This window comes from Crocodylus siamensis, chromosome 3 (assembly GCF_052110815.1).
Source record: "Crocodylus siamensis isolate JL-2025a chromosome 3, ASM5211081v1, whole genome shotgun sequence".
NCBI lineage: Eukaryota > Metazoa > Chordata > Crocodylia > Crocodylidae > Crocodylus > Crocodylus siamensis.
The window spans coordinates 148,051,593-148,067,820 of NC_143397.1; the positions used below are offsets into that span (position 1 = coordinate 148,051,593).

General features: G+C 46.2%; 1 protein-coding gene across 3 annotated transcripts in view; it reads right to left on the minus strand.

Moving 5' to 3' along the window:
• Nucleotides 1–16,228, minus strand: part of KIAA0319 (KIAA0319 ortholog) — a 107,425-nt gene that overhangs the window by 18,632 nt on the left and 72,565 nt on the right. For all 3 annotated transcript variants that reach the window (XM_090039487.1, XM_090039486.1, XM_090039488.1), the window contains 5 exons: nucleotides 14,940–15,072; nucleotides 5,139–5,287; nucleotides 4,206–4,357; nucleotides 3,384–3,522; nucleotides 2,282–2,441 (listed from right to left, as the gene is read on the minus strand). In XM_090039487.1, the coding sequence (XP_089895613.1) occupies nucleotides 2,282–2,441; nucleotides 3,384–3,522; nucleotides 4,206–4,357; nucleotides 5,139–5,287; nucleotides 14,940–15,072 (733 nt within the window). The remainder of the gene's footprint in view (nucleotides 1–2,281; nucleotides 2,442–3,383; nucleotides 3,523–4,205; nucleotides 4,358–5,138; nucleotides 5,288–14,939; nucleotides 15,073–16,228) is intronic.

Below are 16,228 nucleotides of genomic sequence, written 5' to 3' on the forward strand. Positions count from 1 at the left end.
ATGCCGTTCAACTACATGGCGGGATAGACATACCCTATGTCTAGCCCAACATTGCAGTTGATCCAATAAAAGATAATCACCCACAAGAACTCTTGCTTCTTCCAAGACTGCATAAGGACATTTGAAAGAATAGGAGCTCAGACACAATGAGAGATGGGGATTAAACAAATAATTTTAGACAAGAATGTATGCTACATCACAATTGGATCCAATGCCTCAGCTTTCTTTAAAGAATCTTAAAACCAGAAACGAGCCAGTTGAGAGCTGCCATTTGAAACGTGGTAGGAATTAATAGTAGATTTTCAATTAATTTATTTGTGAATTTTAGGAAGAGCCTAGAGCAAGTGCCAACACAGTTGTTAAAATATCATTTAGCTCAAGAAGATGTAGTTTAAAGCTTAGTCGTCTCAAAAGGTTCTGGCAATGATCATGTTACACAGGAACACAGTACTGGAAAGAGCATCCCAGGCTATCCAGTCCAGTCTCCATAAAAAAAGGACCTGGCTCTACACTACAGAGAAATACAAAAAAACCCCAGAGTCTATGCCACTCTGACCAAGGGAAAAATTCCTTCCTGACCCCAAATGTGGCAATCAGTCTGACTCTAAGCAGAAGTAAGCCACTTCAGCCATGTACCTCTGGGTTGTACAAGTACCAGTTGGGGGGGGGGGGAACAGCCTTAGCTGTGGCCAATATCCCAGTACTTCAGAGGAAAGTGAAAAAAAAACCTACCAGAAGCCAGCAGCATTCATGATGGAAAAATATTCTTTCGTGGCCCCAACTGACAACCAGCAAAATCCCCAGGGCATGGGATCACCAAACTCCTTCTATACAGCAAGAGCAAGCTTTCACCTCAATCTGGGGATCACAAACATGTGACTTCACACCACACACTGTTAAGCCAGAACTCCCTGCCCTATCATAAGAAGAGGTTACCAATCCCTTAATGAGTGTAACAGCCCTTCTTTGAACAAAATCACGTAAGTACATTGGGGTTTTACCAATCCCCTGTAGAATGGTACCAACACCTTGTCTCAGTTGTCTATATCCTGCCTAATCTACTTTAAGATTACATTAGCTTTTTCACAGCTGCATCCCACAGATGGCTCATGGCCACCCTACAATCAATCAATACACTTGGGTCCCCCTCTTCCTCAAATATCTCCCATGCTATGGGCCCCCATCTTATAGCTGAACTCACAACTTGTACTGCTTATGAGAAAATTTTAATTTCTGAAGACTGGGCTATACCTCTGCATTCCTGCAACTCCTCAAAACACTGACACAGAAAAAGACTGCTTGTAAAGAAAGGTTCTGCTTATAATATTATGGCCGGTGTAAGACACACCAGCCAACAACAGTGTTGACCCTTTACTAAAGTATGAGTAGGTTTGGAGGGCCCAGCAGCTTAATTTACCACTTCGGAAGTGAAATCAGTGATGCAAAGTAATATCTTAAACCAAGTATACAAAAATGGCCAATACATTGCAAGTAAGACAGCAAATCCTCCTAATATAGACACACTTTAGACTGGCAAACAAGTGCTTGGCCAATTTAGCTTACATCAGGTAATATAGGTGATATAACCTACTACCAGACAAAGGGATTTCATACTGATAATTGAATTTCAGTTCAGAAATGTTAAGAAAAATTAGCAACCCCAACAAGGGCAAATTTTTAGCCTAGACCCGAGCTTAGTACTTCTTTACATATTATGTACAAGCCCAGTCTCCTTGCACAGAAGTTGAAAACATGGTAGATAGATCTACAAAAAGCTGATCAGGCAGGACTGCCCTATCCCAAGAAGCAGCTGCATTGGACTTCCTTGTCTTTTCAGAACATGCAAATTTCAAAGACCCCACTGTTTAACCAAGCTAAGTCTCCCTTTTCCTCCCTCAGTGCCTACACTTTTCATAGGAAGAACCCTTAGTCCAGAACCACTCTTGGACTGCACTACCTGGAAAAGGTAAGATGTGGCTATTCAACTCCCTGCTCTGCCACACACAAGCAGCTGCCAAAGGTGTAAAAGTCCAGACAAACAAGCAGGCTTTAACCCAAGCAATACCCCTTTAACAACTATCTAGCTGAGTGACTGTTCAGGGTCTCTCTCTGGCCACTTGAACCTGGATGCTTATACAGCCTCATGACCCCCAACTATGCACTTTTTGCCATAATTATATTTTTAAAGAATTCTTTATATACTCTTTTGTTTTGGAGTGCCGCAGAAGAGACTGAGCCACATGTCATGTTCATAGTTCCAAGCATCACACTGTCTTCGTACCTTAAATCTGAATAGGCTTGTATCTTTTGAACTTTGATGTCCGAATCCAAGACATTCAGTAGCACCGCTAGCTGTCTCACAAGAGTGTCCTTTTGTTGTTCAGTCAGCTGGCCAACTCCAACTTGCAATATAAGCTCCACCAGACCATTTTTTTTAGGGTCTGAAAAACCAAAATATATGCTATCTGTTTGAAGACCTGCAGGTATTTCACTATTGATCCAAAGGACTACTTAGTTATCTAGTAAATTTGCCTCAAAAATGTAGACTTGGTTGCATCTGACAATACCTTGTAAAGCACTATAGAAGGGCAAACACTATAGGCCTCGCAGCAACCTAGTGAAATTATTCTGATTCTTCAAGGAAGAAAACAAGTCACAGAAACTAAATAAACTGCCCACAGAAAACAAAGAAAATTGGTGACAAAGACAAAAATAGAATATTACGATCTATCAAATTCCCACCTCACGCCTTCCCCACAACACCATCCGTCCCCAAAGAGGATTCTATAAAAAACACAAGACTAACAGAAGAATGTTTCCAGGCTTTAAATAATGAAATAAAAAAAGAAATGAAGACTTGTTTAAACAAATAAATATTCCATTTCAGTTCTAAGCACCTGAACAGTAAAATGTGGAGTTTGGACATAAGAATCAGTACGTGTGACTAAAAGGAGAATGACTAAAGAGGTCATCATTTGTCTATTTTCATTATCACAATGGATTAAAATGCAAAAAAAACACAAGCAAACAGTATAAATAGTGGGGGGGAAAAAATCAATTAGACTTGTAGAAATCTTTCAGGGTAAACAAAGCTGACATTTGTAATACAAGCAAGGAAACAATTAAAAAACCCCTACGGCCATGATTCTCCACTGCTATTCACTGGGTGCAGCCATTAATATCTGGGTAAAGTGGCTCAATGCTGGTATCACTGGTGTAAAGGCAGGAATATGATAGTGTTTTATATCCAATTTGAGCATCACCCCCACAAGGCTGTGGAGAATCAGACCAACAAGTTTTAACGTGACAGGATCTTGCTCACACAACCATCAACAGAACATGGAATTTCACACTACTTATAGATGACCTTTTAATTATCATACCAGGCTGCACTTCAATAGTAGCGGTGTCAATATCTGAATCTCCTTTAGCATCAGTCACTTTCAAGTGGAAGATATATGTTCCCTCCACAAGATTGGTTAGTTGCAGTACTGGCTTGTGGTCTGAGCCATGAATCACATCCTGCAAAACATGGGAGAAGATGGTTATACTCCTGGGACTAATTTTACCATAGGCTATGTCAACCTAAGTGGACACTTGTTTTTGCTTTCCCTCCCCTCCTCCCACCTCAGTTTCTGCAAGCACATTACCACCTTTCTGATACTGATGAGCTCAGATCCATACATGCATTCTGGTACCAATGTTGTCATTGTCCATTTGAGGCAGATTATCACTGTGGTCTATGATGCAAAGTCTGTATATCACCTTGCAAGTTCATGTCAAATTTGTCTGCCATCCTTCCACACTATTCATTACCATCTTTGGATTTCAAGAATCTTCTTCTCTTTGGCCATCTGGATTTCAGATTATTTTTCCCTAGATGTATAAGCTTATATTTACCCCAGATAAACTACATTTTACAGTTTCATGACCATATCACCAGCCTTTCTATATAGGGTCCTTTGCATCTCGGTCCTCCTAACTAAATATACTCAGCAAACATGATTAAAGGGCTAGGGTAAAAAAGACATTTCTGATACTAGATCATTGACAGAGTTAAGTAAAAGCCAATGCAACACCTATTCCTAAATTAATTCACTGGACATATATGCCAGCATGGAACATTGAAGTCAGCAGGGTTACATAATAGGCAAGGGAGGGCAAAATTTGACTTCTTTTTAACTGAAGACTTCTAAAATACTTACCCCTGCTGCTGGACTCTGACCATCACGAATCCACAGATATGACATAATCCCTTGGTCATCTGTAGACTTTGAACCATCCAAAGTAACAGAGTTATTGGGAAGCACCAGGATGTGTTTGCCTCCAGCATGTGCATGAGGAGGAATACTGTTTTCTTTAAAAAATAAATAAAAAAAAAAAAATAACTAGGAGGATATTAGCTTTCAAAGCCCATAAAATACAAATGTCACCAGTGCAGCTAAACTCACAGGAATGTAGCCATATTTTGAGCAAACAGCTAAATCTGATTTACCAACAATAAAACTGATTACTACCAACCTTGTCTTTACAGAGGTGTGTAGGATAACTGCTCCCAGTCTACTCAGACCAAAATACAGCCATCAGTGCTGCACTTGATCATCTGCAAACTAGGATGCAATGCACACTGAATTTCGCCCCTCCCCCCCATTCTGGTTCTACAGAATATCAGGAAAATGGTATTATAATTCCCCAAGACTCTCTGGGATTGGATTGTGGAGAAGGTGGGAAGGGGGGACACAAAAACATTGTTTCTTTATTACAATACTGCACAAAAATAAGTAAATCTGTTTACTGTGAGGTTTCATTTGAATATGGTACACTGAGAGTCTAAATTTCCTCAGCATCCCTTTCATTCACAGCAGGGTATCACTAACATTCTGAGAGTAGAATAATATCAAAAACAATCCATGCCAAAATTAACAATCTTTTTCAGCATACACACACGCTTGCATGCACAGTTAATTTAAAAGAAACACCACAGTAAGTAAATAAACATACTGCTGTAATACAAGGAAGAATACATATTTATTAAAATAGTAGTCTTATCCTGTAGGTTTTCTTGAGTTTACTTTTGGAATGTAAACAATCAAATTAAGTAGCAAGTCACATTATATCTCAGATGTGCCTCGATTTACCTTCCTTAACAGTAACAGAGAGCGTAGCTGTGCTGCTTAATCCCTGATGGTCTTTCACTGTCAGCCGGAAGTGATAGGTACCAATCTGTAGTCCAGTCACTGTCGCCACTGCTTTGTCAATGTCTTCCATTTGCAGAGTACTTGGCCCACTGAAACACCATAGCCAGAAAACAATCTTGACTATAGGCCATATTCTATCCTCAGTGTTACTCAGTTATCCTTTCTATTTGCTTGCATAAGATACTTATAAAACATAGGATCTAAGCACTGCCTGTAAAGGTATTACACCAAGCATGAATCTGATCCACAGAATTAGTGGTTTTACAGGGAGTTAAACCAAGGAATGTGGAAGAATCCAAGGTCATACATCAAAGTCGGTAAGACAGCAGAAAGTACTATCCACTTCTCTGCTCTAACATTTCAACAGCACTTATGAACACCTATGCTATAGTCAGAAAAGTGTTGTGCAATAACCTAATATGCTGAGAACCAGCAACAAAGTGCCCACTGGGCACATCTACATGTGCAATAAGCACAACTAAGTTTAATGCACATTAAGCGATTTTTGGCAGGTATCTACATATGCAGGGACTTGGGACTAAAGTTAATATACTTGGAGCTGAAGTTAGTCCCAAGTCCCTTCAGCCCTGCCATGTGCCCCTGCAGCCACCAGCAGGAGCTCCAGCCACATGGCTGCCAGCACTTGGCAGCCATGTTGAAACCAGACCCAGCTGCCAGCACTTGGCAGCCATCTTGGAAGCTCTGATCCCTAGCCAGCCCCTTCCTTACCTAGGAGCCATGAGCCCAGTGCAGAGGCAACATGCACCAGCTACCTCCCTGCCTACTCTGCCTCCCCATGCCAGGGCTGCTCCTGGCCCTGCCCATGGTGCCAAGTGCCCTGCTGCTCCAGCCTGGCCCCTGCCAGAGATGAATAGTGCCCCTGTGCTGCTACTGGCCATGGTGCAGGGGTCAGTGGTGGGGCTGGGCCCAGGCAGATGGCAACAGGTCTAAGCTAGGGAGTGGGCCAGGGGGTCTGGTGGGCAGGAGGCACCCTAGAACCTCCTCCCAGGGCCAGGCAGGGGCCTGCAGTGGGCCAGCAGGCCCTGTGAAGCCATGGGCAGGGGCTGGGCAGCAAGGGACATGTACATGGCTGTCAGGGCCAAGACAGTTTCCATGGCCTGGTGGTTGGCATCCCCCTGCTGATGGAGCTGCTCCAGGCACTCCCGCTCCAGGGCCCCCATGTGAACCCAATGGTTCCACTGTACCCAGTCCCACGCCTCCACCTGGGTGGCATCCTCCACCCACCAGGCCTGCTCCCGTGCCTCTACCACCACCAGCAGCAGCCACTGGAGCAGCAGGGTTCAGTCCCGGTGCACTGCTGGTGCATCCAAACTGCTCCAGCAGCAGGAGGTGGTGACCATAAAGCAGCAACCCCACTGGGGCTGGTGGGATCTCCCCTGCATCCAGATGTTGGCCTTGCAGAGGCAAGAGACAGAAGCCTTTTGTGAGTGTTTGCAACATTTCAGAGATAAGATGCTCTGCATCAGGGGCTGTGCACTGTCCAGCCTCAGATTGGGGGTCAGCTGTACACAGGTGTCCTGGAACCATGGTAAGTTGGCCAGGCAGGCCTGGGCCCTTGAGGAAGCCAGCTGAGCCCACCCTTGCAGCTGGCTTGCTGTGACCAGGGAGCCAGCAAACAGGGACTGCAAACTGGGGAAGCAGTTTGCAGGCAGTTCACAGGCCAGTTCCAAGGTAGTTACATAGCCTATTATCATACAGTGGTGGGAATCCATCATACCTCGTGGCTTTCTGCCTCAGCCCCAGCTGGTGTTCCCTTCCCTTGCACCACTGAGGCCTCCACCCAGATGGAACCCATGTTTTAGTCCTCCACCCAGATGGAGCCCCTGGCACTGGGCTGCAGGGGCTGCCTGGCACCGCTGCCAGAAACTGGGAATGGGAGCAAGCTCACCCCCACCTGTGGTGTATGCTTCTTAGTGAGGTCCCCGGAGTCCCAGGTGACTAAGCTCCAGGCCCAGGTAGGCAGACTTCATGCCATCAGGGCCCACAAGCAGGAGATTGATGACTACTACAATCAGGCTCTTCTCCTGAAGAATGAAGACGAGAAGATAGAGGAGAAGGTGGCCAACAAGAAGGCTGGCCGAAAAGACCCATCCGGAGCTACCTGGACGATGGCTGTCTCAGGCTCCAGGACACGCAGAGCTAGGGCTGTCCCTCCCCTGGCACTGCACAACAGGTGTGCTCCCTTCACCATGCATGAGGAGGCTCCGATGGAGGCACTGGAGAAGGAGATGGGTAGTCAGTGAACTGCCACCCCCAAGAGGAGACAGAGTGGTGGTGATGGGTAACTCCCTCCTGCAGGACAGCAAGGGAACATCTGCCATCTACACCCCCTAGCTCATGAGGTCTGCCGCCTCCATGGGACCATTGTGAAGAGGATCCCTGGGCTCATCCGGCCCTCTGACCCCATGCTCCTCATCCACATGGGCACAAATGACACAGCCAGGAGTAATCCGGACCAGGTCATGAGTGACTACAGGGCTCTGGGGGATGGGCTCAAAGGGTTGGGGGCACAGGTAGTCTTTTCTTCTGTGCTCCTGGTTTCAGGCCACAGACCTAGGATCAAAAAAGTGAACTGATGATTGGAAGCGGTGCTACCAAGAGGGCTTCAGTTTCTTTGATCACAGAGCATACTTCAGGGAGAGAGGACTCCTGGGATAAGACAGTATCCACCTCACATGGAGGCATAAATCCTAGTTCTCAGCCAGGATGGTCAATCTTCTAGATAGGGCTCTAAACTAAGATCACCAAGGGACAGAGAAACACTGACTGCAGCATGCCCAGGGACCAGCACACAAGAAAGCTCCAAAGTTGGGGACACTAGGAGATCCACACTTTCAAGAGCTGAGGGAATAGTTCTACCTCAATGTGACAAGAAATCAAGGGTCTCAAATGGAGGACTTAGGTGCCCATACGCTAATGCCAGGAGCACGGGAAACAAGGTGGAGCTAGCCCTCCTACTCTCCTGTGGGCATTGTGATCTAGTAGGGATTACATGGTGGGGATCCTCACATAATTGGAACACAGCCATAAAGGGCTACACCCTGCACAGAAGGGACCAAGTAGGGAAGAAAGGTGGAGGTCTAGCTCTCTATGTGAATGAGCAGTACACTTCCTCGGAGGCCGACATCACCTCCAAAGAAGAGCAGCTCGAAACCCTCTGCGTCAAACTACTGGAGGCTGCGATGAGAGAGACCTAACTGTAGGTGTATATTACAGACCACCAAACTAGGGGGAGAATCTTGATCTGGAGTTCTCTCAAGAACTGGCAAAGGCCGTGTGCACATGGGACATGGTCGTCATGGGTGACTTCAGTTACCCAGGCATCTCTTGGAAGGAACATTTGGTTAAGTCAGATCGGTCGCATTGCTTCCTGACTTGTATTGAAGAACTCTACCTGACTCAGGAAGTGCACAGGCCAACCAAAGGTAACACTTTCCTAGACTTGGTCTTGGCCAAAGGAGATGATATGGTGAACAACTTCAAGGGTAGCCTGTGTGACGAAAACCATGAAACCATCACATTCACCGTCCATCACAAGGCAGGCAAATCAACTAGCAGGAATGAAGTTTTGGATTTCAAAAATGCAAATTTCAACAAGCTCAGGGTAACAGTAGAGGAAGCACTGTGGGACCAAGGACTGAAGGCAAAAGGAGTGCATGAAGAGTGATTGTTCCTCACAGACACAATCCTCAAAGCACAAAAGTAGTACATTCCCATGAAGAGGAAAGATAGCAGAAGGGCTGGTGAGTCCTCTTAGCTTAATAGGGAAATCATGGTTAATCTTGAAAAAGAAGAAAGAGGCATACAAACAATGGAAGCTTGGGACAGTCCCCAAGGAGGACTATACAACTAGATTAGAAAGGCTAAGGCATGACAGAATTTAAACTAGTGACAGAAATCAAGCACAATAAGAAGTCCTTCTTTAGGTATGTAGGGAACAGGAGGAAAACAAATGGAAGCATGGAGCCATTGCTTAACAACTCAGGACAGCTGGTTACCAACATTCAGAAGAAAACTGAACTCCTGAATGACTACTTTGCTTCAGTATTTCACCAGACTAAGTGGAAAATCATACTAGATAAGGTTCAGAATGGGCATGGTGGGAATGTTTCTTTTGTTGACATTGAGCTGATACATGATCAGTTAGACAAGTTAGACATTTATAAGTCAGCAGGACCAGATGAACTTAGATGCAGGAGTAGAGGTAGATGTTGTTTTCTTGGATTTTAGCAAGGCCTTCAATATGGTATCTCATCCTATTAAGAGGCTGTGATGTAGATATTTACATGGTCCAGTGGATGGCAAATTGGCTTAGCGGTCACACCCAGAGAGCAGTAGTAGATGGGTCAGTATTGAACTGGAAGGATGTGGGTAGTGGGGTCCCAGTGTTCAGTCCTTGGACCTGTACTCTTCAATATCTTCATCAGTGACGTGGACGTGGGTGTGAAGTGTACTCTGTCCAAGTTTGTGGACGATACTGAATTGTGGGGTGAAGTACACACTCCGGAGGGTAGGAAACAATTGCAGGCAGACCTGGACAGGTTAGAAAAGTGGACAGTACACAATAGGATGCAGTACAACAAGGACAAGTGCAGAGTGCTGCACCTAGGGCACAAAAATATCCAGCACACCTACTGGCTGGGATGTGACCCTCTCAGCAGCACAGAAGCGGAAAGGGATCTCAAAGTCATAGTGGACTCCAAGATGAACATGAGCCATCAGTGTGACGAAATCATCAGCAAAGCTAACCGCACTTTATCATGCATCAGCAGATGCATGGCAAATAGGACCAAGGAAGTGATACTTCCCCTCCATGTGGCATTAGTCAGACCACAGTTGGAGTATTGCATCCAGTTTTGGGTGCCATACTTCAAGAAGGATGTTGATAGACTCAAGAAGATCCAAAGGAGAGCCACTCATATGGTCAGGGGCTTACAGGACAAGCCCTATGAGGAGAGACTGAGGGACCTGGACATCTTCAGCCTCCGCAAGAGAAGGCTGAGAGGTGATCTTGTGGCTGCCTACAAATTCATTAGAGAGATGCAGCAAGGGATTGAAGATGCTCCGTTCACCAGGGTGCCTCTTGGGGTAACAAGAAAGAACGGTCACAAACTGACAGAGCAGATTTAGGTTAGATATCAGGAAAAACTTCTTCGCAGTAAGGGTGGCCAAAATTCGGAATGGGCTTCCAAGGGAGGTGGTGCTCTCCCCTACCTTGGGGGTCTTTCACAGAAGGCTGGATAAGCATCTGGCTGGGGTCATCTGACCCCAGCACTCTTTCCTGCCTAGGCAGGGGGGCCGACCTCGATGATCTGTTGAGGTCCCTTCCAACCCTAGCATCTATGAATCTATGAAAACTTCATCCAAGAGTGCTGAAGAGGCTGGCTGAAGTCATCATAGGACCTCTGGCAAAACTCTTCCAAAACTCATGGCACTTGGGGGAGGGTCCCTGAAGACTGGAAGAGACCAACATTGTGCCCATCTTCAAGAAGGGGAGGAAAGAAGACCCAGGCACCTATAGGCCAATTAGCTTAACTTCTATCCCAGGGAAAAGTCTGGAAGAATTCATCAAGGAGTCTATGTGCAATATGCTTGTAGAAGGTTGGATTGTGAATGACAGCCAGCATGGCTTTGTTGCAGGCAGGTCTTGTCTTACCAAACTCATCTCCTATGACCAGGTAACTCACCACCTGGATAAGAGAGGAAGTTGACACTGTATACCTGGACTTCTAAAAGGCCTTTGATCTGGTACCCCATGATGTTCTCATGGGAAAAATGGATTGTGGGCTTAACTGCTCAACAGTTAGGTGGGTAGGAAGCTGGCTGTGGGGTAGGACCCAGAGAGTTCTAATGAACGGATCTCTTTTGTCCTGGCAAAAAGTAGCCAGTGATGTCCCTCAGGGGTCTGTGCTTGGTCTGGTGCTTTTCAACATCTTTATCAATGATTTAGATGTGTGGGTGAAGAGCTCACTGGCCAAATCCATAGACAACACCAAGTTATGGGGGAGCGTGGTCACACTTGTGGATAGGCTGCAGATACAGGCAGACCTAGACACACTGGCAGGTTGGGTGGATCAGAACCAGATGAAGTTCAACACTGAGAAGTGTAAAGTGTTCCATCTGGGGGTCAACAATCCCCAACTTACTTACAGGCTCAGTGACGCCAAACTGACTAGCACCACGACTGAAAGGGACCTAGGAGTAACAACAGACCATAGTATGAACATGAGCCATCAGTGCAATGCTGTAGCCAGTAGGCCAAACAAAATTCTAGCATGCGTCAACTGATGCATCGCCAGCAAAACCAAGGAAGTAATTCTTCCGCTTTACTCAGCATTGGTGAGACCGCTGCTGGAGTACTGCATCCAGTTCTGGATGCCACAGTTCAACAAAGACATGGAAAAGCTTGACAGAGTCCAGAGAAGAGCCACCTGTATGATCACAGACTTGCAAGGAAAGCCATACAAGGAAAAGCTGAGGGACTTGGGTCTCTTCAGCCTAAAAGAGAGAATACTGAGAGGAGACTTTGCAGCAGCTTACCACTATATATCAGGGGAATACATCAAGGGCTCAGTAAACAACTGTTCACCAGGGCACCCTTGGGGAAAACCAGGAGTAATAGCTACAAACTCCTGGAAGACCATTTCAGACTTAACACTAGGAAAATTTTCTTTACAGTTACTGTCCGGACTATGGAATAAACTCCCTCCAGAGGTGGTGCAATCACCTACCCTGGAAATCTTCAAGAGCAGACTGGACGGTCAGTTTGCTGGGGTCACCTCAGCGTCTGGGGCTGCTCCAAGTGTAAGGCAGCTACTGGGCAACACTCCCCAAGCTGCCAGTGAATGCAGCAGCCATGGAGAAGAATGGGGCGGGGTGCTAAAGGCCCAAGATCCCCATCTCTGGTGATGCGTCACCAAAGGCATCAGGGAGAGGCAAGGGCTCAGCCAGACTGCCTGTGCTGGTGGCACTTGCAGGGTGAGGCCTGTCTTCTGAGGCACCCAAATGTGAGTCAACTGCTGCATAAATGGCACCAACTTTAGAGCATGACTGGACAGATGATTGAAGTCAACCATGGCCATCCACTCTGCCTGCAAGACCTTGACCTTTATGCAGCACTGCCACGTCGACTGAGTGCCCTCGCTCCCGCATCCCACCAAATGGGGCCTCATAAAATGTAAGCATTCAAGTGCCTGCCCCATGCACACTGCCTCTGCACATGCGCATAGCCCCAGAGCACCAAGGTCATCCACCTCCTCCCAGGTCCAGTTGGGAGCCTTGACAGTTAGCACAGGTGTGCACATGCAGGCAGGGCTGAGGTGACATGGTTGTACAGCGCCAGTTCTCTGGACCCCTGTGTGGCTGTCCCTGTATAGCTGTCCCTGGACAGCTGCCAGCAGTGCTCAGCACAGGGCCACAGCCAGGGACTGGGAGCTGCATGGCAGAGGCACTTTATCACAGGATCTGCAAGCACAGGAGACAGCTGGGACTGAGCAGCAACAGGGAGTAGATGCTGGTCCTGCTGCCAGAGACAGCCAGGCAGCAGCGCTGGGGGCATCTCAGGGCTGCGCAAGGGGTGCAGCAAGCTGCAGCCCTTTGTAACATTCCCCTGTGGCCAAGCAGCAGCTCCGGAGCGGGACAGACCAGGCAGAGGCAGCAGGACATGGGTCCTGCTGGACTCCTGCACAAAACAGCAGCCCTGGGGGAGGGAGGAGAGACAGCCAACCAGGAGCCCTGGGACTGGACTCAGGCCAGCTCCCTAGTGGCTGGGCAGAGCCAGCACTAAAGTTAGTACCAGGTAGCATCTACATGTGTGTCAATGCACTTTAACTAATCATGCCTAAATTTGCACCTGCATTTTTAGGTGTCATATTTAGATGTGATTAACCCAAATTCAACATTTTTAATGTGCATTATGAGCATGCACGTGTAGACATACACACTTAATGCACATTAAATTCAGCTAATACATATTAGCGTATCTCATGTAGATGTGCCCACTGAGTCATAAGAGTGAAAGCTGCAAGGGTTAGTATCTGGTCCTTTTTATGAAGAAACTACTTGTTTTGTATGTACTTGTTTCACTGAGAAGTCTAGTTCTAGGAGCTGACAAGGAAGCTGTATATTACCATATTTATCTGAATCAAAGATGACTTCAAACTTAAGATGACCCCCCAATAATTAGATTCTAGACACATAAAATTATAAATTTGTTATGATTATCCATGTCTAGAATCTAATTATTTGGGGATCATCTTAAATTTGTCCCTTTCATTACTGTGGTGGGGAAAGTAGCGGCAGAGCAGCAGACTATAGGGAGGCGAGTTGCTGGGAGTGAAGAAGGTCAGTGTTCTGACCTCCAACCCTTGCCCTACCTGCCTCTCCCAGCCTGTGCCTGTCTCGGCCACCTCACCACCTGCCCCCATCACTTGCACCCCCACCTGCCCACACTTTCCACTGCTGTCCTCAGCTGATCTAGGCAAAGGAAAGCCCCAGAGATTCTCCTGACCTGCCCCTGCCCTGCCCAATCCTGCTGGGAACAGTTGTACAGGGAAGCCGTCTTTACTGGGGACAGCAGTGGCAGTGAGCACTTCCTTCCTTCCAGCATTTTCTCCCAAACAGCAGGGGAAACTGGGAATTGGGGGAAGCCAGGAAGGAAGAAGGCACTGAAAGAAGGAACCTGTGTGCTGCTGCCCCTAGTCAACTTGGGATTCCTGCAAAGCTTCTAGCTGCAGCACATGGCAGGAGCAAGCCAGGAGCAGTTCTGGGGCTTCCCTAAGCCAGACAGACTTTTTCCCCACAGCTTCTTGCTGGAGTTGTCCCATATTTGATTCTAAGACAAGGCTGTGTTTTCCCTGTGTTGAATGGGGCCCGGGGTGGGGAGAGAACATATCCTGGAATTTAGGAGATACACTAGCTGTGTTAGCTTTTCAATGGGAGACTTGTGAGTTTTATCACAGGACCTGCAAGCACAGGAGACAGCTGGGAGTGAGCAGCAACAGGGAGTAGATGCTGGTCCTGCTGCCAGAGACAGCCAGGCAGCAGCCCTGGGGGCATCTCAGGGCTGCGCAAGGGGTGCAGCAAGCTGCAGCCCTTTGTAACATCCTCTGTGGCCAAGCAGCAGCTCTGGAGCGGGACAGACCAGGCAGAGGCAGCAGGACATGGGTCATTTTGCCATTTTCTTACAATCCTTCCTTATGGTAATTTGCTTTTACATGACTCATTACAAGATGTGGCTGAAATCTCACAGGCTTTCAAAGCTGAATCTAAAAATTCCTATGGACCACAACAGACCCACTGAAAAATCAGGCTTAATAGAATGGCTCATGGATACAACAGTACAGTATGGCATCCAGGAAATCCAACACTTTCATTCTCAAATTTCACTTGGATGGGAAGGGGAAACTTACTATCAGAACCATGTGGCCATGTACAAAAAGCAATGTTCTACAGGTGCATGAAATTACTCAGATTTGTAATTACTCAGAAAGGCCTCCAGTCACCATTGTGGGTGGATTAACTTGCTTTATTTAAATACTTTTCACACACCCCACTCTGTTTGCATCACAGTCATAAACGACGTCCATGCCATTCTCCACCAGAGGAGCAGGAATGCTAAAACGATTCTCATTCTTGCATTGTCCTTACATTTAAAGCTGCAAGAACAACAAACAAGCAATTGTTCTAATCCCATTTTCACTGACTGCCTTCTCCACATACCTAATATTTTCCCAGTGATAGAAGATAATGCCTTGGTCATCACTGCTTTTGCTTCCATCCAATGTAGTGCCTTCTACCGGAAATGTCAATTCCTTATCTGGACCAACTACAGCTATTGGAGGACTATTATTTTCTGCAAAAACAACATTTAATACATTGTATTTTTTTCTTCAGCAATCAGTAATGAGGATTACCAGTCACTGGGACACTTTTTAATGAAAAACAGAATTTTTAATTAAAACAGAACTTAATTACCAGCTGCTCATAGTTCTTCAAATGATGCTGAAAGCATGAATCACCAAGCAGAATGTGGGGCATCAGGATGGGAATAGGTACTTCTGCAGAAACAGGCAAACAAGCCAGGTTCTTTTGCACTAATATAGATGGATACATAGAGTGGGGTGTACAGCAGTGATTCTGGGGTGCTGCAAGATCCTTTTAAGGCTGCCACACAATGCTACAGAATATTAGCACCTACATTTGATTCACAAGATAAACCCAGGAGGCATGTTCCCACAAGCATGCGTGTGTGGTTTGCAGTGCCTCAAAGCTGTTTGAGGTGCCACAAACTACATGTGGCACATGTGCACCCTTGTGCCCCACTGCTAACTTGCAGCACAGTGGGTTTTTTTTTTAAAAAAAAATAAACAACAAACACTGGAGACCTTGGTGTCAAAAACAAAAACAAAAAACAAAAAACAAAACACACCACGCTGCTCAAAAAAAAAAAAAAAGTAGCATGGCACACATGGCAGCAGCATGTGTCAATAGAAACTAGAACCTGGCTGGCCAGAGCCACAGTTTTGGCTGCCAACCAGGCTCCAAGTGGCTGGCTCAGTGCCCGTGCTGCCCTCAGGTAAGGCTGCTGGGGCCAGCATGAGTATGTGGTGCTGCTATTTGTCCCATAGGAAATACATGCCCCTGCACATGTGTGCTCACGGGGATGCACCCAGAGATTTCAAATAAGGATCTAGTGCATCAAAAACCATTCTGTTCGGTCATGGTCTTCCTGAGTTCTTTGCAACAGAAGAATTGCTCTATTATTTTTCCATAGTCAAGAAATGTGTAAAAACTAAGAGCTGGCATATTATGAGAGGTGCCTTTAGTCTAAATAAGGTGAGAATCACTGATGCAGGGAGATCTGTCTCACATAAGTTTATTTTTCACCATTGTGTTTCACAGCACAGTCACACTTCCAAGAGTTTTTGCAGCACACAGACTGGTCATTTAAAACTGTTCTGCCACACAAATGTTGGTTTGTTTGGTTTTTTGTTTTGTTTTTTCTAACT